This window comes from Equus asinus, chromosome 11 (genome assembly GCF_041296235.1).
Source record: "Equus asinus isolate D_3611 breed Donkey chromosome 11, EquAss-T2T_v2, whole genome shotgun sequence".
In the NCBI taxonomy this organism is placed as follows: domain Eukaryota; kingdom Metazoa; phylum Chordata; class Mammalia; order Perissodactyla; family Equidae; genus Equus; species Equus asinus.
In genome coordinates this window covers 19,614,342-19,640,398 of record NC_091800.1, presented here as the reverse complement: position 1 = coordinate 19,640,398, position 26,057 = coordinate 19,614,342, and the positions used below count along the sequence as shown (strand labels likewise).

Genomic DNA, 26,057 nt, shown 5'->3' with positions numbered 1-26,057 from the left:
AAATGCTATACAGTATTTATAATTCTAAAGTCTCTACAACAGATAGTCTTCACCACATTCACTGCATATATTTATACAATGAATATTTAATCAAGCAGGTGAAAACAGAGATTCATAAAGATGGACATTTTAAAAAAAACTGATTTATTTCTAGATACTTTTACCTGATCACGTCTTTTAGCAACATCATTTATTTAGAAAAAATCTCCAGGATAAACACTTTGCTAATCTACTCTATCTTTTACAATGTTTCCTTTCTCCCAAATTAAATGAAACAGATACCAAGTGTCATTTAATTGACTTTGTACCTTTTCTTATGGGTATTGTCTTTTACTGTGTGCATCCTTGAGGCAGAGATGGAGATGGGGAGGGGGCCAGCAGCTGTCTCTGCTTTGTCAAGTGATGCAAGAAAAGGGGGAGTGAAGTAAGACTATTAAGATAAGGGTATAAACTCATTCCATTTTCAATGGTGTCTAGAACATAAATCAATAAGGTTCAACATGCTTATTATAATAACTATGTCAAAGAAATGGCAGCATCTACAAATGCTGAAATGTCTAAAAGCTAAATCTCTAAACTAGAAACATATCCAGACACATACATGTAAGAAGAGAATCTCCATTTTATAACAAGCAAGACAAAGAATTTGATGTCACCAGAAAAGCCTATGCAAAGAATATTGGGAAAGTATGTGTTCATATGTACCTATGTGTGTTTGAAAGATATCTGAAAGTAAACACACGCTTCTGTCTATTTTACATTTTTTTAAATGGCTAAGATTATTCTATTTTCCTTCAGATTCCTCTCTTGACTTCTGAAGTTACTCCACATACAACTTTAAGAGAAAATAGAAACCAGCAGTTATTTACATTCAGCATTTATTCATGACTTCACTCATTAAGTATTTAATGACCTCCTACTAAGTGCCATGTGGAGACTAAGCCTGGGACAAGGAGACATGAATATGACCAAAGCAGCTCCTGCTGTGGGGAAGCTTTAGAAACACAAATGTATGTGGAGGGTTCCTGTACAGAGTGGGACACCCCCAGCTGGTATACTGATTGTTAAAACGGCAAACACATCTGTACTGATTAATAAGTAGACAGAGAGATTATTTAAAACTTTGCAGAGTCAGAATTCAAGCCCAACACGTCTAGAAGAGCTCACATTATTAATCAAGATATTACGTCACCTCTCATTGGTCCTAAAGTACTAAGTTCCATCTAATTAAACCTTGCATTCCAGTGAACAGTTTTTGTGACTTCATCTATAAATAGAGATATTGAATACATGGGTCTCATATATTTTGCAAGACTTAGGACTAATTTGGACTGATTTCATTCAAAAAAAGCTGAGTCATATTTAGCACCATGAACAGTATCATTGATGGTAAGAGCAATTTTCTACCAATTGAGGTTACAAGTCACTCAGCAATAACCAGTTTAAGAGCAAAGTCATTGGAGGAGTTTGATCCCATGTCAAATCAAGGCCCAGGGAGGGTATCCTTCAGCTTGTGAAAGATGCTTTAAATAAAAGGTGACTCAAAGTAGAAGATTTTAAAATTATTAGTGATTTGATGTGTGATTTGTACTACAACACTTATAAGCACTTTTATAAAACATATATATACATATATTATACTGCATAGTGTATTACCAACCTTCTACATTATACTATTATTATTTGTGCTGCCACTTATATCACTTGGTAAGCAATTATATATATATGTGTATATACAGATACATACTCCTATGTATGTGTATATATTTTTACAATTGACTTAATTATTTACATTATTATATAGACCAATATATGGATATATAAATCAACATTTTCAATGTGATCCCTGGGTACAAACATGAGTCATTATGGGAACACAGAGGAGATACTGTGTGACCCTCAGGGCAGGGGCAGAAAGACAGGGGCAGAAGAAGTCAGGGAGAAAATGTGCTCTCTGAACTGAACCTCACACAGAGACAATGGTAAGGACCTGAAAAGAAAAGAAAGGCAGGAGGGCATGAAATACCAAAGCACGTGCGGGCATCCTGAGCAGGCCAGGTGGCTAGATGGATCCGCCTTGCTCAGCTTGTACATCAATAAGAGTCTGAATTTTATCCTGTGCCTAATGAGAACATTGAAAGCTGGGAAGTAAAGATGGTATCACATTTGCACTTCAGAAAATTAACTGTGGCAGCAGAGAAGAGGATAGAAGCTTTTTTAAAGATAATTTAAAAATCACATTTGCATTTTAGGTAACTATGGAAACAGTATATCTGCATCAGAAGAGATAAAGAGGTCCATTAGAAGAATTAAGTTAGAAAAAATTTATTCATTTAGTCAATGAACATTTATTGAGGCATGAGGATACATCAATGAAAAAAAGAGGTAAAAATCCTGGCTCTGAGGGATATCACATTGTATTATAATGGGGGAAAATGGCTAACATTTATACGGTGCTTACTCTAGGGCCAGTCATTATTTTAAGCAGTTTATATTTATAAATCATTTAAGATAAACCTCAGTGTGGTTCTAATGGGATCAATAGCCATGGAGTTAGTGACGAAATTGCATTCAACAGAAACTCAGGAAGCAGATAAAACTGACTTGATTTAGTGACTGGATGGACACGCATGGTGAAACAAAAAGATTCTGGAGGTTTAGGCAGCAAGAACAACTTTTTCTGAAATGGTTAATAACAATGTCTTAAACGGTTAAATGTAGCCTACCTTTCTAAATTCTACAGCAATGAAGCCATGCACTTAATTTTGGGCTATTGTTACATAAAATAAAGTAAATCAAGAGAAGAATTGTGGGAACACAAAATGGTTCTTTTCTGACTCCTGGATTTCTGAAGTCTACTGACCAGTTTTACCACTTTAATTTCAATTTCTGAAGTGGCTCTCTTGAGCTATGCTTGAAAACACTGTTTTCAGTGTTCTCAATTTATGCCTCTAACAGCTCTATAAGTGGAGCTGCAGGTAGCAGGGGGGCATTACCAAGATGAAATGATTAGACCTGTCTGCACTCAGGAGACCAGCAAAGAAACGCAGAGAGAGCACTTCTGCTCTCTTAATCAGGAAGAATGCTCTCTTAAAACAAAAAGAGAGGAATTGCGTCCTGGATTCCTTCATCAAAAGACACCACGAAGGGTGCTATTTTCCAAGCTTAGTTCAAAATTAACATGAAGAATAAAAAATAGTTCTAAATTGAAACCAAACACAGCCATATAATTATTTTCCCTTAATCTTTTTCTTTTAATTTCTTAGTACCAAGAACACTAATACCCTTTGCAAAAAGTGAGTCTTATGTTAAACGGTATTTGGCCATAACTGAATAATTTATTCCGGAAACTTCTACTGAAACAACAATGCAAGAATTTTAAATGTAAACCACCTGAAGATACACTATTTTCTTAACATGATATTTATTCTCTCAGTGAAAAATTGTTTATATACAGCTGCTTGGCAATGGAGTTTTTGATTCTTAGGGGCAGAACAAGATGAATAAATTAATGATCTTAGTAAATTTATACCAACTTTTCTAAAACAGAATGTTAAGGAAAAGAAATTTTTTCTCAATTACACGAACGTTTTTGCTCTCAGGAAATATACATTATGAAATCAATTTATATTTGTGAAGCAAGAACCAAAATACCTATATGTGTTCATGTGTGGTTCACTTATTCATCACTTTATCAGGAAGTTAAACTTTAATAAATCTTATTTTTTCTTATTTTCAATCAGGATTAAGTATGACATTTGTCCTTTGACCTCTCTGGGATATTGCAGAAAGATACATGGCTTTAATACTTATCAGGTAGAAAGTTTGTTATTACAGCTGTTAAATAAAATCCACATATTATCCAGTCATTATTTATAAGAACATTAGAGGTCCAAAATTTTAAAAAGCAGATAGTTTTCCTATGCTGTCACAGGAAAATAACATTTTACATTCGTATTACATGGAATCAAGAAGTACCTGCTTACTACAGTTCATTCACACAAGCAATATTCAGTTTTTAAGGAACATGTTAGGAGTAACATACATATTCACAGCACTTGTTTTCCAATGGCCTTAATGGAGAATTTCAAAATATATGCTCTTCTTATTACCTAAGTTTACTAGTTTTCTCAAAGGTACATTTGTTTAATTGCTTTTTCCCTTACAATATTGACTAACTGGAACATCTGTCAGCTGAGGTGACTACAATATTCTACATATACTAAATACATTTAGTTGATTCCAAGACCTGAATAAACAGGGTATTTTACCAATGTCTTCATTCTGTTGTGGCTCAGTGTATTAGACTTGGAATCAAAACTATCCTTTGAACCACATTCTTTGAACCAGACTTTTGGGAGTGCTATATTTTGGTAAAAGCAGGTTACTATATTAAACCTTCAAGCCTATAAAATTTATATTTCCAGTCTTTATAAAAGAGAACTAAAACATGCAAACTGAGCTCAGGAGATACAGTGTATTCCACTCCCATTATTTGACTATAGGGAAAATTCATTACTAGTTTAGTGAAAATCTTAGTTTAGCTACTTAGTAATAGTGAAACAACTTTGGAAGCATTCTCAGCCTTAAACTCAGATATGCAGAAGTATTCATCATTTTCCCACTTGTATCCCTGTATCTCCCATCTCTCCACCAAAAACAGTCAGACAAACTTTACACACAGCTGCTGTGAGAAAGGCAAGAGGAAGGAAGAAGAAAAGGAGAAAAGGAGAGAAGGAGAAGAAGGGGAAATAAGCAAGAAAAATAAAGCAAAAAAAAAAAAAAAAAGAGAAGAAACACAAAGAGGAGGAAAAGCTCTGGAAATCCTTATAGCAGCAGCTTCAAAAGCAGCAGTGCTACCTGCCCAGCCATTACTATGTGACAGGAACTGTGCTGCATGAATGATCCTATTTCCATGAATTATCCTACTTAATCTTCAAAAGAAGTCTATTAGCTAGGGCCTATTATTGTTCCACTTTACAAATGAAACCAAATCTAAGAAAGGTTCAGTCACTTGGCTCAGGGTCACGTCACCAATTTATTCCAAGGGGCAGAACCAATATTTGTTCCAGTTCTGACTCCAAAGGCTGTGCTCCTAATATGATGGAAGGGAAGATAAGAGGGTCAAGAGACCAGCCTTCCTGTACACACATTTCAAAGAAGTAAGACCTCTCATAATTAATATGTTCCAAGTGACCTCTTAATTTCTTCCCTTAAACTTTTCCCAGTCGCCCTAGTCTTTTCCATCTCAATGAATTGCACCACCACTCTCCACTGGCCAAGAAACCCAGAACCATGCTTAAGCTCTCCTTTTTCCCTCATCCCATAATCCAATCCATCAATAAATCCTATAGCTTGAGATCCAAAATTATACAAGCCTGTCGTCTTCCTTCTATATCACATCTGTCTTACAACATCAGCCTCACATTAGTCTCCCTGTTTTCCTTTTGCTGCCTCCCCTTGACTCTCTACAGCTGCAAGAGCCATCTTCTCAAAACATAAATCGGAACATGTTACTCCTTTGCTTTAAAATGATTTGGGGTGTTTCCCTTTCCCTTAGAACAAAATTTAAATTACTCCCCTGGGTTTATAAGGCTCTGCACAGTCTGGCTCCAGTCTAGCTCTCTAGCATCTTGTGCTGCTCTCTGCTTTGTTTATTGAGCGCCAAGCATGTTGGTGCTCTGTCGGTCACCTGAACACACAAAGTTCAATGCCTTCGCACGTGCCTTTCCCTTTGCCTGGAACATTTCTTCCTCTCTTTTCCCTGTGGCAGCTTCATCTCATCCTAAGTCTAAGCCTAAATATTGCCTTTCAGAGGCCTTTCCTGATAGTTGCATCTCTATCTTGGGTTTAATTATAACCTCCATAATAGTTTAAACAGTGTATAAATGTTTTGTCTACTATTTTATCATCTGTACCTATCATAATTTCAGGTCAGAGATCATAACTGTTATGTTCATCTTTGTTCTCAGATCCCAATAGATGCCTGAAACCTAGTGGGTGCTGGAAAAATACTTGTTGAATAATTCAATAAATAAATGAATAGGAAATCTTTTTTTAGCAAGTAAGATTCACCATAGAAACTCTGAAACTTCTCTTAATTGCATTCTTGCTCTCTACTGTATTCTCACATGTTCTGGCAAATATAGAATCATACCAATTACAACTGTGCACTAGACCTTTGAATATGACCTTCTATTTCTCCTAGCCACCCAGAGCAAACTTCAAGAGACAGAATGGGATTTTATCAAGTTATGTAATATATACCACCAATAAATATTTGATTTGAGATTATGGTATTTTAATGACCTATTAAAGATCTGCTTAGTTGTATTTTTTTTTTCCAGGGAAAGATTCACCCTGAGCTAACATCTGTTGCCAATCTTCCTCTTCTATTTTTTTTCCTCTCTAAAGCTCCAGCACATGGTTGTATATCCTAGTTGTAAATCCTCCTAGCTGTTCTATGTGAGCCGCCACCACAGTGTGGCTACCGACAGACAGTGATATGGTTCTGCGACCAAGAAGTGAACCCGGGCCACCAAAACAGTGAACGCCAAACTTTAACCACTAGGTCATCAAGACTGGCTCAAGATTTGCTTAGTTTTTACAAGGTAATTATCATTTGTTTTGAGAGTAAATATAGACTCATGCTAAACCTCTAGAAATGTGTATAACAAGGATTCATATTCACTGAAAGATTTAACTATTTAAGAAGTTTCCTCTAAACTAAAGCCAATAAAAGTAGTATATCCATGTGATATATAATTCTGGGAGTCACACTTTTAAAGGCAGGGATCTGGCACAGAATGACCTGGAGAGTTGAACTGTTCTGCAGTGCTCAATGAAAACAGAAAGGCTTACAAACGTTTAGCTACAGTAGCCAACAGCCCTTCCCAGCATCTATATTCTAGTAGATCTTGTGCTCTTTTACAGATTAAATATTTGTATCAGTGCCTGACATTACCTCATCGTCTTATTATAACTCCCTAAGGCACTGGTATCTTTCCTCTAGTTCTCATGTCACTAGCAATTAATTTTACTGCCCAGAATGCTTGCTTTTTTTCTCTACGCTGAGTATGTCTGTATAGCCTTAATACTTGTACTCAGCTCTCATTCTCCAACTTACTGCACTTTTTATTTTTCCAGCCCTTGCTTTAAATTCAAGCTAATTATCGTAATGACTTCGCCTTAAACTCTGAAGTTACTAGTTACCTTCAAGAAAAAACCTGTGTTCCTTCTAACTAGAATGAAGTGTTTCCCATCTCCTTGTGTCTGAGCATTCAACTGTCAAATACGGACTAAAAATCCAAAAGCCTCAACCTTAACTGACATTTCATACACAGAAATGACTTTGCAACTTCTTCTACTATGTCAAGATGCTATTTATATCTTTCAATAGCATATGAATTAAGGATCTTGGTGGATGGAAAATTGGGCACCAAAATGCATAATCAAAGACAGAGGCAACAAATGTCTGGCTATGGACCAAATATGTTAGATTGGCCAACACAAATATCATGTCTGATGCCCCAGTTTCAGTGCCAAAACTAGGAGATGGAAGTCTCTTAGACTGGGCACCCATGTCATATAAGAGGTCAAATGAGGAAGCCGCCAAGGAATTTTCAAAACAGAGAAAAAGTCAGGCTCCTCCTATTCATTATATCCAACTAGATGGCCACATATCCTAATTCTTATGCCCGTCAAGAAATATCTTGGATCTGATGCCGAGGCCTTGAGACTTAAACAAACAAACAAGAAAACTAAGAAAATTTTACACCACAACTTTTTAATGAGGCCTGAGGATACTTTATGCTAACGCATATAATTTCTCTACCTGCTATAATGTTCTCCTATATCACACGAGACAAAAACTTAGGGTAACTAAAAATACTTAAGGTAGTGGTACTGACTTTAAAATTTCAGTGATTTATAGAAAATTTTTATTTCCCTTTATGTTTTAAAATTGTATAATTATTTATATAAGATCCTGTCCATTTTTTTTCTGAAAAGAATTAAGAATAACGTGAGCTCCAAACTGGTAGTTAATGTGAATCTCTTCCATCCTAAGTATGTTTCACTGAAGATTTCAAAAGAATTTTCACAGCAGTTGGTTTCACATGTTTAAAAATGTGAAAGCTTTACTAACAATCTTTCTTGGTGCCACGGGGATTTAAATTAATGCTAGGATAAGGGGATGTTCTGCAGGAATGCAAAGGGTCCACTGGGGATTGTTTATAGGAGCTTTTCTTAGAATACTATTTAACTGGTCCTTATATAAAAAGGGAACTTCTTTTTCCCACGTATCCATTCATTTTAATATTAATTAAATATTTGCCATGTGTTCAAACCTGGGTAGGCACGGTGGCACAAAGATTAATGACACTTTTTTGAGGTGAAGGATTTCCTTCTCTACTAATGGAGGTCTTCACAGGAGCAAATAATCAGAATACAACATTCTTGCTGTAAAAAAGGGCAGGAATAGACGCACAAAGGAGGGTGTGGCTAACTTTGTCATCCTGATGCAGGGAGCAACTTTGGAGAGGAAATGACATTTGAGCTGGGCGCTAAAGAGTGATTAACAGTGATTAGGGTTGAGGGTGGGGCATAGCTGGAATAGTTCTGAAACTGGCTTTCACATCACAATAAAGAGCCAGAGGAGTTCTTGGAGAGAAAACTAAAAACGGACAACAGCACTTTCATGCTAGAATACTCTACCGGAAAATTACAGAGTTGCATGCTGAGAAGAAATTAGATAAAAAGATGTTCTATTATGAAGAGGATAAAAGAATACATGGCCTTTCCTTCCCACAAAATTCTGGAGTAGTAGATCTGGAATTAGAATTCAAAGAGACAATTATCAAAGGAAGATGTATTTTCCAGCTCTGTATTATTATATGAGTTACCCTCATGAAGACATAAAGGGGGAAACAAAAAGAAATGGAAGATGATTTAGCTAAGTCTATAGGTGACTGCTACACATACTCACAAATACACAAGCTCCCTGGACGAAGCCATAGATAACTGAAGCACAGTTCCTAACTTCAGGGTTTGACCTCATAGATTGTCACTATGAATTCACAAGTCTCCATTGGTCCTAGAACACCTGGATAGATGGCCTATTTTGATATAACATGTTCGTCTTCTTCACTAATATTCCAATAAACATATTTCATAACTAAATGATCATTTTAAGAATCACACTATGATAGACTTCATAAATTTTAAGGGCTTCATAATATTTCTTTATGCTGTTGCCATTACTAAAAAGCTTTTTCTAATTTTATTGGATTTTTAGAGTAATTTCCAGATTACTATTTTTTTACATGGTGGCACCTGTTTCATCATAATCCCCGTATTAAGTGACTTTTTCTTTCTTTCTTTCTTTCTTTTTTTTTTTGAGGAAGATTAGCCCTGAGCTAACTGCTGTCAATCCTCCTCTTTTTGCTGAGGAAGACTGGCCCTGAGCTAACATCCGTGCCCATCTTCCTCTGCTTTCTATGTGGGACGCCTACCACAGCATGGCTTGCCAAGCAGTGCCATGTCTGCACCTGGGATCTGAACCGCCGAACCCCAGGCTGCTGAAGCTGAATGTGCGAACTTAACCACTGCACCACTGGGTCGGCCTCTAAGTGATTTTTAAAGTTTCTTTGTAATTGCTAAAATAAGTATATAATGATACCTGAAGTTTGATTTGATTTGTGTTTATTTAAACTTTAGAAAAATAAATATTTTTCCATATGTAGTTTTCAAAAAAAGAATTTCAGTATGATACCAAAAAAGAATATTATAAATTTTAGGACATAATGACCTTTAAAGTAGTGTAAAGTAAAAGTTCACACTCCAGAAGACACAGAATTTTTGTTTATCAGTAGATCCTACTCTCATTTCACTCTCATCTACTAAACATTCCTAAAAACTTGGTCTGGAGAAGCCAGAAAAGTTTGAGTTTCCCCCCCTCGTATGCCTTTCCTGAATAAGTGAAGAAGCTACTGTTTGGAGAAAGAAGCTAGGACTCAGATAGGCCTCTAACTTCATGGGTATGCAATTGAGGGAGGTCAGTTACTTATTTCTGTGACTCAGTTTCCTCATCTGCCAAATAGGAATAATAAGTGGGTTTTTTTTTTTTTACAAAGCTCACAGGAATGCTATGAAGGCAAACTTACATAAATAACAACAAACCATATATAAGGTTTAAGATATAATTGAAAGAACCCCTAAGATATAAGGATCTGTGTGTGCCTCTGTGTGTATGTGTGTGTGTGTGTATGCATGTGCTAGATCAACCAAGATTTAAGTCCAAACACGGTGGAACTCCCTGAGGTGAAAATTCTGACACAATCTATTCTTCAAATACTGTAATCTTTACTCTTGCTATTTGGTAATTGTCTCAAAGCTCTCTAAAATCCAAAAAGCAGTAACTCTGTCCTAAGCACCACCCCAGTTTTTGGTGGGTGGTCCTAATCCATTAGCACATCACAGTGGGTAGTCAGGGTCTTATAACAATATAGTTAAATCTGAAACAAGAGATTTTAGCTTTCCGTTTTCCTCAATCTCTTCTCCTACTTTTGACTCATGAAACCAAAAGTTATATTTTAGTTTTTGGGTTATTCAAGGATTATGTTTGCCCTGGGAATTTCTTTAGATAGTCACTGTCCTACAAATCAATCTTGTTGACTTGAAGAAGGTGAATTTAGTGGATTGGATAGAGAATTGCGAGTAGAGAGTTCTTAATTTTATGCCATGGTTCTTTGACTTGCTTCCCAGATGTGAAATACGAGAAGCAGTTCACATATTTCATGGGGATGGTTTATGGATATGCATACTATCATTGTATAAAGTAAATGATAATAAATCACTATAGCTGAATTCAGTAGACTACCTACTGGTCCAAAAAGTCTGTCATCACCTAAATAGGAAGAGTAGGTACACTTGAGAGAGTTCTGTTACTTCCTGGATGGATGGATGCTTTGGGGAAGTTATCTGGCTTCTCTGAGACCTAGAGCCATCCAAATGAAAAACAAGAATAATGCTTGTTCATAGGATTCAAGTACCTGCCATAATTCCTGAGACACAAATATCTTTGAGAAGTGTCAAACAATATAAATGTCTTGATAATCATGTCCTCTATTATATGAAATTTACATTGTTAAATCTGAAATTTTGAAAATAAATGTTCATATTACAGCCTACAAAAAGAGATCTTTTCTAGAGTATATTTTGATCAAAATTATTGACTGTATTACTGGAAGAGGTATATAGTTCGGTCAGAAAAAATTCAAAATTCTTAGGATAATATTGTTTTTATACAAAGGAAGGATATCTTTATTTTTTGTTTTACCACAAATACTGCAAATATTTTTTACTTCTGTTTGGCAAAATACCCCACACTTCCCTGAGAGGAGAATTTCATTCTAAATACTCTGTAAGTTTAAATAGTATGGCACTTCTCATTCAACCATTAGAATATTTTTCAAGACAATGCAAAAATCCTAAAAGTAACTATCAGATTAAAACAATTTTGAAACATATATGCAGTTTTTTATTTTTTAATTTTGCAGGTCTCTGTGTTTATTCTGTTAAAAGGGAGTTTTCTTACATCAGGGGAATTAAGATCAATTCTGTTTCACAGATAGCTTGCCAGAATGAACCCCATAAGAAATACCCCAACAGTGGGGAGGAGGAGGATAAAGAACAGTATCTCTGGATTTTTTTCTCTCACATGAGACTCTACTTCTGAAAAAGTTCCTGAAGTGATTTGGTTCCTATTTCCATAAACACACGCTTTAGTGGCTCAGCCACATTTTCAGCAAATCCAAAAATAAACCCAGTCTCTTCAGCTAGTCATTCCTCACTTAATATTTTGAAATATGATACTCCACGATGTTTTCTGAAGTTTGAATACAGACCAAAGTTTTAAAGTAAATGCTACCATTTCATTATAGATAGATAGATAGATAGATATGCATAATGAGGGGGAAAAACCCATAATATTAAAAAAATACAGGATACAATGTCTTACAATTGTAGCCATTAGACTTCAAACTTTTTCGTAATTTTAAAGTATCATACATTTGCTATTGAGATTTATTCAGTTAAACGAGAGATAAACATGGTGCCTTGAACCAATAATTTAGTCCTTAAATTTTGATATACTACACAGATTTGAATTATTTCAGAGTCTTACTCTGAAGTTTACTGACAGTAGAATTTCCCATTTGAGCAGCAGGATTCAGCAAGCAGATTATTTTTTTTATAAGCTGTGTTCCTTCTTAGAACTTCATTTCATACTAAGATTCCTTTTATCAATATGTAGAACACTAAACTATGATTTGGTTGCTATAAAAATAAATGCATTAAAATTATTAAACATCTAACTTACAGTAGAAATTAAATAGGTCAATCCAAGTTAACATACTTTTTTGTCTCTCTGGCATATACCCAGTAGATTTCATTTTTCAGAGCTGCCATTATTGGACATAATAATGTCCAATATTGTTTGGCTATTTTAAACAAATGCTAATGCTTCAAAAAATATGAAGGGTACACATGTAATGGCTTTGAGATAGATGACATAATAGTGTGTTGTTGTAAACAGCATCATAAGGAAGCAGATGACTGAATCCGAATCACTTCTTTTCTCCCACTCTGTTCTCACTCACACATGTTCCCCCACTTCCTGTGTCCTGTTCACACAACACACACACGTCCTGAGGTTCTTTTACTTCTCCTGAGATCATGCGAGAACAAAAACATCTTTATGACCAATCTGGGAGGGCAGCTTTCTCCTGGCCTACAGGGTCAGGAAGAGAGTTGAAAAGACTGAGCGGCAGTCAAGGCTATCAGGGAACAGTGACAATAATACTGCTCAGGAAAGAGATCACAAGGCATACCCTATTCTCTGCTGTATTCCTCAGACTTCACCAAGGAACATTTTAGCTAGACTAAGTCACAAAATCCCCCAAACTAAGAAAATCATTAGACATAAGGAGATTGGTGAGATAAAACATACATTTATTTAGCACTAATTCCTGGGTGAAAGTAACACATTATCTATCCACTAGCATTAGTCCACACTGCACCCATGTGCAAATTAGGAAAGGGCACCTTGTACTAATGTGTACATGAGCAGACACACCCAAGTAGACACATGGCTTCCAAGCGGATCTGGGCTGAATTCCATCATCCCCTTGTCACCTTAAGTGGCAGCCTCATGCAGAGCATAATCTGAACAACTGGACATGGGAATCCTATTTATATAGATCTTTCTCTTTAGTGATTTACAAATCATAAGAAATAACTAATATAACTAGAATATTTATGTACAATTATTGCAGAGTAGTATTGTGTCAGATTGAGAATGTAAGCTTTTCTATAGCAAATATCAAATGTATTCAGTATAAATTAAGGTGAGCATAAAATGACTCGATACAGATTCCTGGTAATGAAGTTGTCAAAGAGCAACCAATAAAAGTCACCCTCCTTGTTTATACTAGCAGGAGAGTGGAATACTTACCACCATCTTCAACTGTAAAATGGAACATATCACTTGTGGCACTAGCCCCTTCTCTTAAAACATAGCATATTTTCATGTCATCAATGTCAGCTAGAAAAGAACCAAAGAACAAGGTGATTAATTCCTAGGGCAAAATTCGTGACTCATTTCTTATGGTAAATCCTATTGGCTGTTACTTTTCTGTAACCACGTTTAGGTTTCCTTCTTCTCCTAAGAGAAACTGTGCTATCTTATTTCTCATGCCCTCAAGCCCCTTGATTTCAGCTGTCCTGTGGAAATCTGATCCCTTATGCAGATAAATAGAGTGCAAGAATTAGGTTATAATAATAGCAAGGTGTTGCCCCTCCCAATGGTATCTGCATGTTCATGCACCAAAGAAGTGACTGTCTAAATCAGGAATGTCAGACTCCATGACAGGTGGAAAGGGAGATATTTTGAGGCATGGCAGATTTCCTGGCACTGTTGAAACCACACCCTTGGCCGCCCCGTAGGACTGGCCCTAAGAGGAAAGAGCTTCCTCTGCCCTCCCTCAAGCTGACTTTTCTTACCCCTTGTGGTATAGCGGGCTGATTTTAAGCTCTGCAAATTTCGAAAGAAAAAATCAAGGAGGCATTTTTTTAAAAATCCCACAGGTTGAAATAACTGTCAGGACCCAATGTCAGAGAGAACTTAGAACAGAAAACAGCTAATAACAGCTGAAACCTTACTCATAGTAAACGTTATTCTGCTTCAGAAACGTTCTTTCCATTGCTTCCTACTCTAGATCAAATTCACTGGCATAGTTTGTTTTCAGTATTGACTAGTATACAATTTTAAAAATTTATTCATCCATTTTACCAGTTCTATTCCTTAATGATGCCACACAGACAACATAATAAAAGAAAGATTCCGTTCTGTGATATTCACAATAGATCGTTACTTGATCTGGGCCCATTAGCAAGCAGTTATTTCCATGGCTATGTAAAATTAAAATTGTAGATAAAAATTGCTTCAACAATGGTACATAATGTCTGTTTGTCTTCTGTGTGCTCTATGGTTTTTTCATCTTCTAAGAGCTCAATTAAGTTCATGCCATGGATTTTAAAGGTATTATATATAAGGAAATGATTTGAAAGAATAGTCTTAAGTGATACAAGGTATGAGAATCAACAAATTATTCCATAAATTTCTAGAGCTCCACTTTACAGGTGTGAAACGTACACTCTACCTTGGCTCATACAGTTTTGAAAGGTGAGTTGCTTAAAATCAGACATCTGAAGAGGGGGAAATCTGATTTAATAGTTAATGGTACTTCTTGCTAATAGAGGTACTTGGAGGTGAAGCAAGTTCCAGATGTTTTGATCTCCCTCAGCATTTCATTTCTAACTTTAATTTCCCCAATTACCACCTAGTGTCATTTTTATCTTTCTGCATCGCTACCTTTTCTAGAAGACTGAACATTTCAGGGATTTTTTAAAATCTTAACTTCCCATAGTCCTTTGCTCAGGGTCTAATATTCAGTAAAGGCTCCAGTGTTTCTTAATTTATAATGAAAGAGCCCACAGGTCTGGTGGCCCACACGTGCACGCCCACCTTCGCAGGTCTGATATTTCTGCAGGGCTAAGGAGCGAAGCGCCCTGCACAGCTCTTTACCTGTTTACTCTTACAACTCTTAACTTTTACAACCTTTAATTTGTCACTAAGGAATGAAGTGAACTCTGTTCTGACTACACATCCTGGGCATAAGGACAATGTCCTCTGGTCACATGGGGAAGACACTTTTTCAACGTTTCCATTCCTTCTTTAGTTTTATAAGAAAATCTAAAGGCTCTGTTATGAGCTAAGAAAAAACTGTTTAGTATAAACATGTTTGGTTTCATTGAAATAAACTACAACTTCAAAACTGATTTTTAAGAACTTTTTTTAAAGCAAAGAGTATATAAATGTAATTATATGATGCTCACGTCAGATTTTCCCTCTAAGTTGGGGCATGCAATATTGATTACCTGGAACAAACTAAAACCTTTTCATTCTCTTTAGAACTCTGTTAATAATCAATGGTTTGAAAGAGAGACTTTTTAAAAATCTCAAATAAATAAAGACTTTGATCATACCACTGTTATTCTACAGGAATCTCTAAAAATAACATAAATATATTATAAATATATATAAACACTCACTTCTTAAGACACAGAAGTATTAGGAAGATAAAAGCCTGGTAGCCAAAATGTCATTTTTTTAAAGTAAACATTTAACAATTAACTAGATTTTCTTTTAATTGTTAAACCTGCATCAAATTTATTTCAGTTTATCTACACAATCATTCCATGAGGTTTTTTAAAATTCTAAATTCATGAATTCACACCTGGTGACCACACCCTGGCTCAAACTCTGGGGAAATTTCTGAAAGTGATTTATAAATTATCTCCCACAAGATATCACCATGTACTTATTATAGAGAAAAAAAATCCAGGTAGTTGAGGCAAGAGACTTTGACCTGGGGTGGAGGGGCCAGGGGCACCTCAGCAGAGAGGCAAAGTTTGAAATAACGAAATATTTCCCTACTTTGTCTAATTCTACCTTGTTAACTTTTCCTAACAACAAAATATAATCAGTTTTAGGAATGAATTCATTTTTTTCTCCTGGAGACCATTTAGTCAATCAATTTGAGAATAACCTTCTCTGACCACGTGCACCAAATTGACTCAATTCAGTGCATTGAAAATCCATCAAAACATAGTTTAGCTTATCCCTTCATTATAAAACAAAAACAAAAAGACAGCGTAGTCCTCACTCTAGACACAGTTTTCATTTCCCCTCTTGGGAGAGCAGCATCGTAGCCCCAGGATGGAGCTTTCTCCATTTTCGCTCACTTATTTAATCTCCATAAATAACTGTTATGAACCCAGCTCCAGCCTCAGCTTGTTCAGAGTGCTGTGTGACTAAAGACCAATAGGTTTCCCAGTCAATGTTTGGTTTCTTATTGGAATGTGATCATTTCTCTTAAAAAGATAATGTTAAAAATGTATCTTCACTTTTTATAATAAACTTATAACTACTCTGTACTAATGACAATAAAAAGTAATCATGGTGAGTCAAAGTCAGTGAGAGATAGAGCAACAGCCTGTAATGAAATAGCATAATTTTAGGGTTCGATATTTAAAAAATAATTGTCTAATATTTTGAGCTGTTGGACTTGGTCCACAGCATTTAAATTAAATCATTTGCCTATCTTCAGCCAAAAATTCCTTTTCTAAAAATCTCCAAAATCAGATTCCTTTTTCAGGTCAGAGGAGAGATTTGAAGTAACATTTTCTATCCTCTAGTATATTCCTCTCATGCTCTTCACTTTCCATGAAAATAAACCAGTCTAAGATTGCACGGCATCTCTATCCTCACAAAGCCTTCCCATGAAGGTTTCCTGCTGGTCTGGCCTGACACTTGGCACTCTAATGTTTTCCCGTCTCTGCAGACCCTAGGATAGATTCAGGCTTCCAGCCAAGAATCAGGAGGTTGGAGTGTGGGGCTATTTGCCAGCATCTAAAACAGAGAAACAGTTCACTTTAACACTACACTTTGCAACCTCCTTGTTTATTAAAGCATTTGTTATCTAAGAGTACGACACTGCCACAGAAAAGGGACACCCCCACTGGGATGCTTTGGGGCTAAACTCCACCTCCATCCACTGAGCCCACATCAGGTAGATCTAGTTTCCATTGACATGGTGAGATTTTCATGAAAGCAACCCAAAGCCCTTTGTAATGAAAGTCACACGTTCTAGAGAACAGAGCCCTAACTTGGAATCCGGCACCCTGAATGGGCTTCTCCACTCAGTCGCTGGCTAACTCTGCAGAGGTCAACTGCCCTTCCTGTCTCAGACTGTCCACACACAAAGAAAATTCAGGTTAGAAAAACGCTTTAGCCTCAAGAGTGCGGATGCTTGAGGTGACCAGTTGTTTTGTGTTTGAAACGGTACAGAGAGGAGGTTTGACATGAGGAAATAATTCCCTCTTTCTACTATTAATCTTGTTAACATACTTTCATGTTCTTAATAATGAAGTGGATGTCTATTTTGGTGATGGACATGCCTTCTTATACATCATTAAGTGTACTCTCTCTTTTTGTGTGTATCATAGTAACATGCCTTGTCCATATATTATTATAAATCTAGATAGGTGTTTACCTCATGTCTTTGTACAGGTGTTTACCTAAGGCATAAAATATTATAAAAGAATTATAACATCTGCAAAGTAAATATAAATACATCTTTTAATTTTAGTTACAAAGTTCCTAACAACTATACCAGTATTAGAACAATGTTCTCAAAAATTAATCAAAGTAATGTAAGTTTGAAGGCTCCATTTAAATGGTAGGTGATAATAATAATAATAAGTGAATACATAGCCCTCAGAAAGCACATCTTTCTCTAAGGTGCTAACTGCTTCCTGCAGCCCACAAAACAGACTGCTTAGAGGACTGATGTGGCACAGGGAGCAGAGCTTGAAAGCCTGTTTCAATTTGAATTCACCAAAGCCTGGCTCCTGCTTTGGTAGCTTACCTTGCCGCAGTCAAAATACACTGATACTCCCTCTACTGCAGGTCATATGGCAAGTGGGACAAATGGCAAGAAGGAGGCTGCTCTCTCAGGAAAGAGAGTCCCTGTAGTCTCCTCTTCCTTTTATTTCCCTTCCTTCTCTTCTCTTGGACTCTAATTTGATGCTCTAATTATGAAGTTTTCAGGGACAGCTATATCCTCAGGAAATAAGACTGGAATGTCCTTTGGTTACAAAGAAAGAAAAGGGAACCATACCTTGTGTAAACTGAGTGACACTGTGGTTGCCTTTGCCCAGGTTGAGGAGGTATCCATGTCGAGGGGCCTCTGTCACAATAAACCTAAGAGAAAAACGTAAGCTGTCTCTGTCCTCCACTTTCAATATTTTGCTTGTGATCATGAACCCCAAGTGGCCAGTGGCCAGAGTACGGAGTGTAGAGGCCCCTTTGTTCACTGCAATCTGGGGGACACTATTGTCAACGGCTAAGACCTGGATCTTCATCACTTGGGGTCTTCTTGTTTCAAATACTGTGTCAGGAAAAACATAGAACTCTGTATGGGAACCATCAGTCACTGTGAAGGAGAAGCTGTCTTCACTTGACTCAGAGCCATCATGCCTGTAGCTGATTAAATTTTCATTCAAGTCTTGCTTGGTGAAAACCATGGCAGGTCTAGTGTTGTTGAATAAGAGTTGACCATGAACAGGCACCTGAGTGACGGTGAATTTCAGGAGTTTGTCAGGTGTATCTCTGTCTTCGACAGTGAGTTCAAAAGGAGTGATCAGCTTGTTTTCACCTTCGCTGACAACCAGGTTATGGATGGTGACCACTGGCTTTTTGTTGTCCACATCACTAATGGAAATACGGAATGTCCGGAAGACAGGGTTATGTCCATCAGTGACTTGAAACTCAAAACTGTCCATCTTCACCTCATCATCAGCTGTGTGGATGTAGTAGATTTTGTTGCCAGCCAGCTGGAGCTGAGTAAATGATGCAATGGACACTCCAGGTTGATCTGTGCATTCCAAGTGACCTCTCATAGGAGCCCTGGTGATGGTAAAAACTAAGTTTTCATCAGGACTGTTCAAGTCACTAGTGCTTAAGAGGTCTGTTGTGAGGGTGACCTTACCACCTTCTTTCAAGGACACTCCCTTACTTATCACATCAGGGAAAACAATGTCAATGCTTCCAATAGACACATAAAAGTAGCGATCTATGAGGGGATTTATTCCATCAGTCACATCAAATTTAATTAGATCCCGAATGCCCTCTTGCCCAAAATGGACATATTGAATTAAGTTTCGGTCCACTTCATCCTGGGTAAAATTCATGCCCAGTGTGATATTTTCAAAGGCACCTGTAGGTTTTTGTCTCTGTAATAAGCCATGTCCTGGCCCATAACGAATAATATAAACCAGGGATTTGTCTTCAGAATCTAAATCAGTTGCCATTAATATTTTGTTGTTGATAATTTTGGTTTCCCCAATTTCTATTTCTAGTCCATTATTGATAGTCATTCTGGGGGTCTCATCATCAACAGGGATAACAATAATGAGGACCATCTTTTCCACAGAGTGCTTACCATCTGTTAGTTTAATCACAAAACTGTCTTCCTGGGTCTCAGAGTCATCATGCTCATAAATAATGCTGGAACTCTCTATGATCTGGTCCAAGGTGAAGCTTTCGACCAAAACTGTGCCATTTATCAGCTGGTTCATGATGTGACCATGAGTAGGAAACTGGGTAATCGTGAAAGTTAAATCATCTGGGGGAATGTCAGCATCAGCAGCATTGAGGATGGGCGTGTCAATCACCAGACTCATGCCTTCCATCACCATAAATTCTCTCATAAATATCTCTGGCTGTTCATCATTGGTAGGAATGATTATAATCGGGAAAAAATGTCTCTCTGAAAAGTTAATGCCATCAGAACAACGAAAGATAAACCGGTCCTCCACAGGTTCCACTCCTTTGTGAACACTCTGGACATAGTTAATATGACCCTGCCTGAGATCTTTCAGAGTGAAGGCACTTACGGCAATCCCTGCTCTGGATTTTTCAGAGCCTGGTGCTGGTGAAATGTTTTCAACATAACCTGAGGTAGGCTGAATAACTATAGTGCACAAGATGTCATCATTTAGGGAATCAATATCTTCAGCACTTATATGCACTGAGGTTATAACACTTTTATCACCTTCCATTACTAGAAACCGCTCACCTAAAGAAATTTCTGGGGCCTGGTTGTCGACAGGGAGGATGGTCACCCACACGGTAACTCCTTGGATAGTATTACCACCTATTCTCCATTCTTGAGACATATCCGACAGACTTAGGTTGAAAGAGTCCTCTTTGGGCAACAGACCTATCTCACCACTAGTGTGGGCATAGACGACAGAACCCTCCAAGATGTCCCTTTGGGTAAACTGCTCTGCTGGAACTCCGTTGACTAGGATTTCTCCATATAAGGGTGGATCTTCCAAGAGGAAAGTCAACATCAAGTCATCAGTGTCCTCATCAGTGCCCTTGATAACACTGGCAGTGATTTCAGTAGCCCCATTTTCTAAAACATCTAGATAGGACCCCAGAGTGCCAGCAGGAAGGCGCTGCATGGGCATCTCCTCCTCCACTGGCCGAACATTCACTCTGAGAGTGATGGGCACCACGTGGTGTCTGTCGCTGACCTCCAAGGAGCAGCTGTCAGTCAGAGACTCGCCCCCATTATGGGCATAAGAAATCTTACCCTGTTTTATGTCCTCCAAGTGGAAAATCCCACCTACATGCAATATTTGTCCAGATACCTTTATGTGGCCATGTTTGGGCACCTGTGTGAGAGTGAAAGAGATGTGGGCTACATCAGTGTCCACATCATTCACACGCAACTCAGTCTCACTCAGGATGTGGTAGCCCTTCTCTTGAACAGTGAAGCCGGTGTTGAGGATCTCAGGTGGTTGGTTGTCCACTGGCTGAAGGTAAAGGGTGAAGGTTCCTGGAGCCACATTCCCAGCTCGGTCCTCGACTTGGAATTGGAACTGGGCCACTCGGGCTGCCACTCCCAGTTCTTGATCTGGAGGTCTGTAAGCAATTTTATGGTGGTTGATCTGGGCTTGTGTAAAATGGGCCACCACAACTGAAGGGTTATCAGTCAGGACCAAGGTGCCCAATGGGGCTGGTGAGTGGTTTTCATCTGTGTCCATGGGGGGCTGAGTCACCGTGTAACGTAGTTCTCGGTCATCTGTGTCCAGGTCAGTATAGCGCAGCCACTTCTTCCTCAGCGGTGTGAGCTGGGATTCCTGCACCACCATCCGAAGGGGACAGCCACTGCCCAACTCTGGAGGGAGGCGATCCACGGGATGAATACGTATCACAAACCTCTGTAGGCCAGACTGATTTGGGGGGTCATGGTTATCCTGGACTCGGAATGTGAACTGGTCCATCACTGGCCCAGGACTATGGGGCCCAGAGTGCCTGTAGAACAGCCTCCCCTCCCTTATGTCCTGCTGCCGCCACTCTGTCACTGTTTTCTCATAGAATTCTCCCTGTTTCCTCCAACGGCCCCTGACAAGCTCCTCCTCCTCATGGGGAGGATGGGTTTGGCGGAGAAGCAGATGCCCTGTGGTTGAGGAGGGCGACTCGAGCACAAAAAGTAGCAGAGAGTCATCTGAGTCCATGTCAGTTGCACTTAGAGCGAGTGGCAGGATGGGCACTGTTTCACCCTCTGCCAGTGTCAGCCCCGTGTTGGCATTGAGGACTGGTGGCTGGTCATCCACAGGCACTAAGGTGATAGGGAACAGGAATTGCACCTGGTGCCTGCGTCCTCCATCCACCATTCGAAGTACGAGGTTGTCACTCAGTGAGCCATCTTTGTCATCGTGATGGTAGACGACCTGGCCAGCTGCTAGCTCAGCTACCGTAAACGTCTTAGGGGCAGAGCTGCCACTGGAGGCACCCAGAAGGACAAGGTGACCATGCCGGAGCCCAGCTACCACCTCCAGCTGCACTGCCTCCAAGTCGTCCTCATCACTGATGACTAAGTTTTGTGGTCCATTGCCTGCAGGGCCCGTGAGGGGCCGAGACTGGCCTTCGTAAAGAATGAGACCTGTGTTCCGGGTGACCACTGGCGCCATTGTGTTCATGGGCTTCACCACTACCATGAAGGCAAAAGGATCTGAGGCTGCTCCTTCCGGGTCCACCACCTCCAACTCCAGTTCAAAGAGACGCTCCTGGTCAGAGTCCTCAGAGGGGGGCTGGTAGGCAATCTTCAGGAAGCGCAGATCCCTCTGAGTGAAGGAGGAGAGGGGCAGGCTGCGATCATCAGTGCTCACTAGGTAGCCCTGGCCAGGCTGGAACGGAGAGGTGAGATTGAAGATCAACAGGTCCGGAGTAGACTCAGCATCCTCAGCGGCCAGCATGTCTGGGGTCAGGGCGGTGAGTACAAACTGGTCCACCTCCATCATCATCATGGCCACAAAACTGGGTTTGGGTGCGGTGTTCTCGGCTCCTCCTCTGATTCTGACTAGCACCTGGAAGTGCTCACGTTTCAAAGCAGGGCTGCCCAGAGGAGATCCTCGAGCGCGCAGCTCCACCACCATGGGCACCCAGTCCCTGTTGGGTGAACGGCTGGGGGCTGTGTGGCGGTAGCGGACGCCTAGCTCCTGGAAAGCTTTGCAGTCCATCAAGAGAGGCTCCTGGGCGCCCCCCTCGCTGGCTCGTCCCGGGACCTGCGGGTAGTGCAGGAGTTCCCCGTAGCGAGGCAGCGCGCCCAAGCCGGATAGGATGCCCACGCGACACTCCTCCGTCTCGGGCTGGTAGGCGAACTCCAGGCTCCGCGCGTCCAGGGCATTGCTGATTCCCAGCAGCTCCTCCACGACCAGGGGCAAGTTCCGAGTCACAACCTCCAGCTGGGTGAAAACCACCTCCACCTCCAGCACCAAGGGTAGCACTGCCGCCCCACCCGGCGCGTCATAGCGCAGCTGCAGCCGGACGCGATCCCGCGATGGGCTGCGCGCGCCCAGGTGCGAGTAGCGCACCTCTCCAGGGCCGAAGTCGCAGGGGAAGCGCTTGGGACTCAGGCGGCCGGGTCGCTGGGCCAGCGCATCGTTGTCTAGCACGGCCACCGTGCAGCGGTCCCCCGGCTGCACCTGCAACACCAGGTCGTGCAACGGATCCAGCCAGACCTCACGGCCGAAGGGTACACGGAGCCCACGGTTCGCCAGCACTATGGCCTCCTCGGCGGGGACCCCTGCAATCCCCGCGAGATCCGGGGATAGCAACGCCAGGCCGGGGGCCGGGAGCTGTGCGGGGACGCAGCTTACCAGTGACAGGAGAAGCAGCAGCACCAGCAGCAGCCGGGGTGGCGGCAGAGGCATCGGCTGAAAACTGGTGGGGTTGGCTGCATGGCGCACGCGGGAGGAGATCGCAGGGGTCCCGGCTCCGTGCATAGTCCGGGTGTTAGGGATCAGACAGGTCAGCCTGAGATCGCGCAGACAGTCCACGGGAAGATAGCGAAAACTCCTCCGGAAAGTGCCAGGAATTCGGCACGCAGCCTGCGGAGTCCTGCTGTAGCCGAGGCTGGGCCCGGGGATGGGCGCGTTGCGCGCGCGGGCCGGGCCGGAGCTGCCGCGGAGGAGCCTAAGCCGTCCCGGCCGGTCGGGCTCCGCCGCTTGCAGAACTGAGTCCCTTCACTCCTTCTTCTCAAGTCCCGGGACCCTGGGCTTTGAGGGAAATCCCTCCCCTTGCACCCCCTTACTCCAGTCCTCCCAAGAGGCCAATCGTCGGTCCCGGGAGGAGGCCCCGAGTCGAGGGTTGGGTAGTGATTTCTGCCAATCAGCTTCCAGGGGCCGAGGCAGGGAAACCGCGGGGAGGGGAGGAGATAGAAGGCGCAACAGGTTGTCCTGGAAGTGAGGGGACCAGCGGCCTGGAGCTGCCCACCTTAGCTCGCGCTCGGCACTGGGCTGCTAGGATTGGGGCTCCAGCGGGGGAGCCGGAACACGGCGCTTGGCTGGATTCACTTCTTCGGCTGCCTGCGATCCACGATTATCCATTTTAGCTCCCATTCCCCCAATTCCCTGGAATCCCGCGCAGAGGTGGCTGCTTCGCACCGAAACTTCTAAACAGAAAGGAAGGTTAGACGCAATGCCACTTGAGTTTGTATCGAAACCCAGAGCAGTTTGGGGAGAAACGGACACATTTGCAAAAAAAAAAAGGACGGCTGGAATTAAAAGCCAACGCTAGCGCAGCTTGCGCCTCTCCCTCCCTCCCCCTCTCCCCCGCTGCTGCTGGCTCCTCATAAATTACAATGGGCACAGCGCTTGGATTGGTGAGTTTTTAGCAAGCCCCTCCTTTGCAACCAAAGTTCACAGAGTAAAAGGAAAAAAGGGCATTTGGAATGCGTGAGAAATGCAGTCTGATCGGAATAGGGAGACTCGCACCAAAGAATAAGTTCTAGGGAATGTAGCCCGAGGCTCTCCCAGAGCCGCCGCCGTTAGGGTAGCTGTCATTAGAGACGTTCCTTTTCTCTTCGTAGTAATTAGACCAAGTACAAACTAAACCCACTTGTCAGCATCACATTTCTTTGCATGCCAGGAGAATTGATAAATATCCGGAGGGCGAACTAAAATAGGTTAACTCCCGTTTCAGTCAGCCGGTTTTGAAGTCAGAGCTTGATCTCTTCCTGCCCCCTTGTGTTTGTCCAGTTTCAGAAGTGTGTAGATTCCCCTTCTGAAAGGTTTTCTGACTGCCCCCACCAACCCGCCAAAAAAAAAGAGCAACCTCTCACAGTGAAAACCCAACCATTTTCAGGTTAGCTTCTTGAGCAGTCTTGCTTATACTGATCAAAATGATCTGTCTTGCATAATGTTCTTTTCTCTGCAATAATACCAATCAGATTATTAATTGGAATATGGAATTGGAGTAATGGTCATTCTGCTCTTTTCCTGATTAAAGATATTTTAGATTTGAGAAAGACTGGAGTGTAAGAAACTCTTATGCCCCTTTAACTTTCAGTGTAAATTGAAGCTATAAGATGCATATGTGGGTGCCTTTCAGTAAGAAGCATTTATCCTTTTAACCCTTTTGTGCCTTTAGCCTGAGCTCCTCCGGTCCAGGATTTTGATCCCTGCCTGACCCATTGAGAGCTCTTTTCCAGACCACAGCACAACCTCTGTACATAAGTGTTACTGGGAGATGTCAGATTCTGCTTCAGGAAGCCGACTTGGCAGTGTCTGCCCCTGGGGGTCAAGAGATGGAACGTTTTGAAATCTTTCAAAAAGAAGCCAGAGAGAGAGAGACAGAGAGAGAGAGAGAGATTAATTTAAAGAAGCCACTCATCCAAACAAATAACACTTAATTAATTGAATATTAATTGAGCTTATTCTATATATTTTGTACTTTGGGGGAGCTTTTAACTCCCTCTTACAACTGGTGAATACATTCCACAATTTAGTACGCAACGAACATCCAGGAACATAGAAAGGATATGGCTAATATTTTAAACATATGAGAAAATCCCCATCCAACTCTTAACCAATTTCCAATTTGCTTTGGCATCATTATTTCATCATTTATTGTGATTATTATTGCACACAGAATTCAAATTGCAGTGGCAAGGGGAAAATTCTATTATTTCCTGTTAACGAACAAAACAAATAGGAAGATGTCAAGTGAAATAGAACATCAATTTTAGAGTATGGTTCTTTATATATTTCAAATTCTAGTTATGTGTTTTGATGGCAAAATGTCAGGTGGAAGCAAAGTGGCCCCATTCAGCCATTGTGACTCTGGGAATGTTCAGACCAGAACCAGAGCAACAGCCTGAGCCCTGAAGCTTCGAAGTGGCTCTGGGGTTTTCCTTTCTTCCTTTTAAAGTCCAGCTCTGTTTGACTTGCAAGCAATGATAAGATCAGCATTTGAAGTATGGTAGGATGCCTGAAGGGCAGAGTTCAATGTTTGTTTCACGGCGAGAAAAATGGAGGTCCACATTTATTTTTAGGTAGCCTAAGGAGATCAATAAACTATA

The 26,057-nt window shown here is 40.5% G+C and overlaps 1 protein-coding gene and 1 pseudogene across 1 annotated transcript in view; one reads left to right on the top strand and one right to left on the bottom strand.

Moving 5' to 3' along the window:
• FREM2 (FRAS1 related extracellular matrix 2) overlaps positions 1 to 23,720 on the bottom strand; it is a 176,462-nt gene extending 152,742 nt beyond the window's left edge. Inside the window, exons 1-2 of the mRNA XM_044777268.2 lie at positions 18,303 to 23,720; positions 13,514 to 13,603 (exon numbers count right to left, since the gene is read on the bottom strand). Of these exons, the coding sequence (XP_044633203.2) occupies positions 13,514 to 13,603; positions 18,303 to 23,481 (5,269 nt within the window). The 5' untranslated portion in view covers positions 23,482 to 23,720. The remainder of the gene's footprint in view (positions 1 to 13,513; positions 13,604 to 18,302) is intronic.
• The window catches only part of LOC106826784 (thioredoxin-dependent peroxide reductase, mitochondrial pseudogene), a 79,765-nt pseudogene continuing 77,331 nt past the window's right edge, over positions 23,624 to 26,057 (top strand).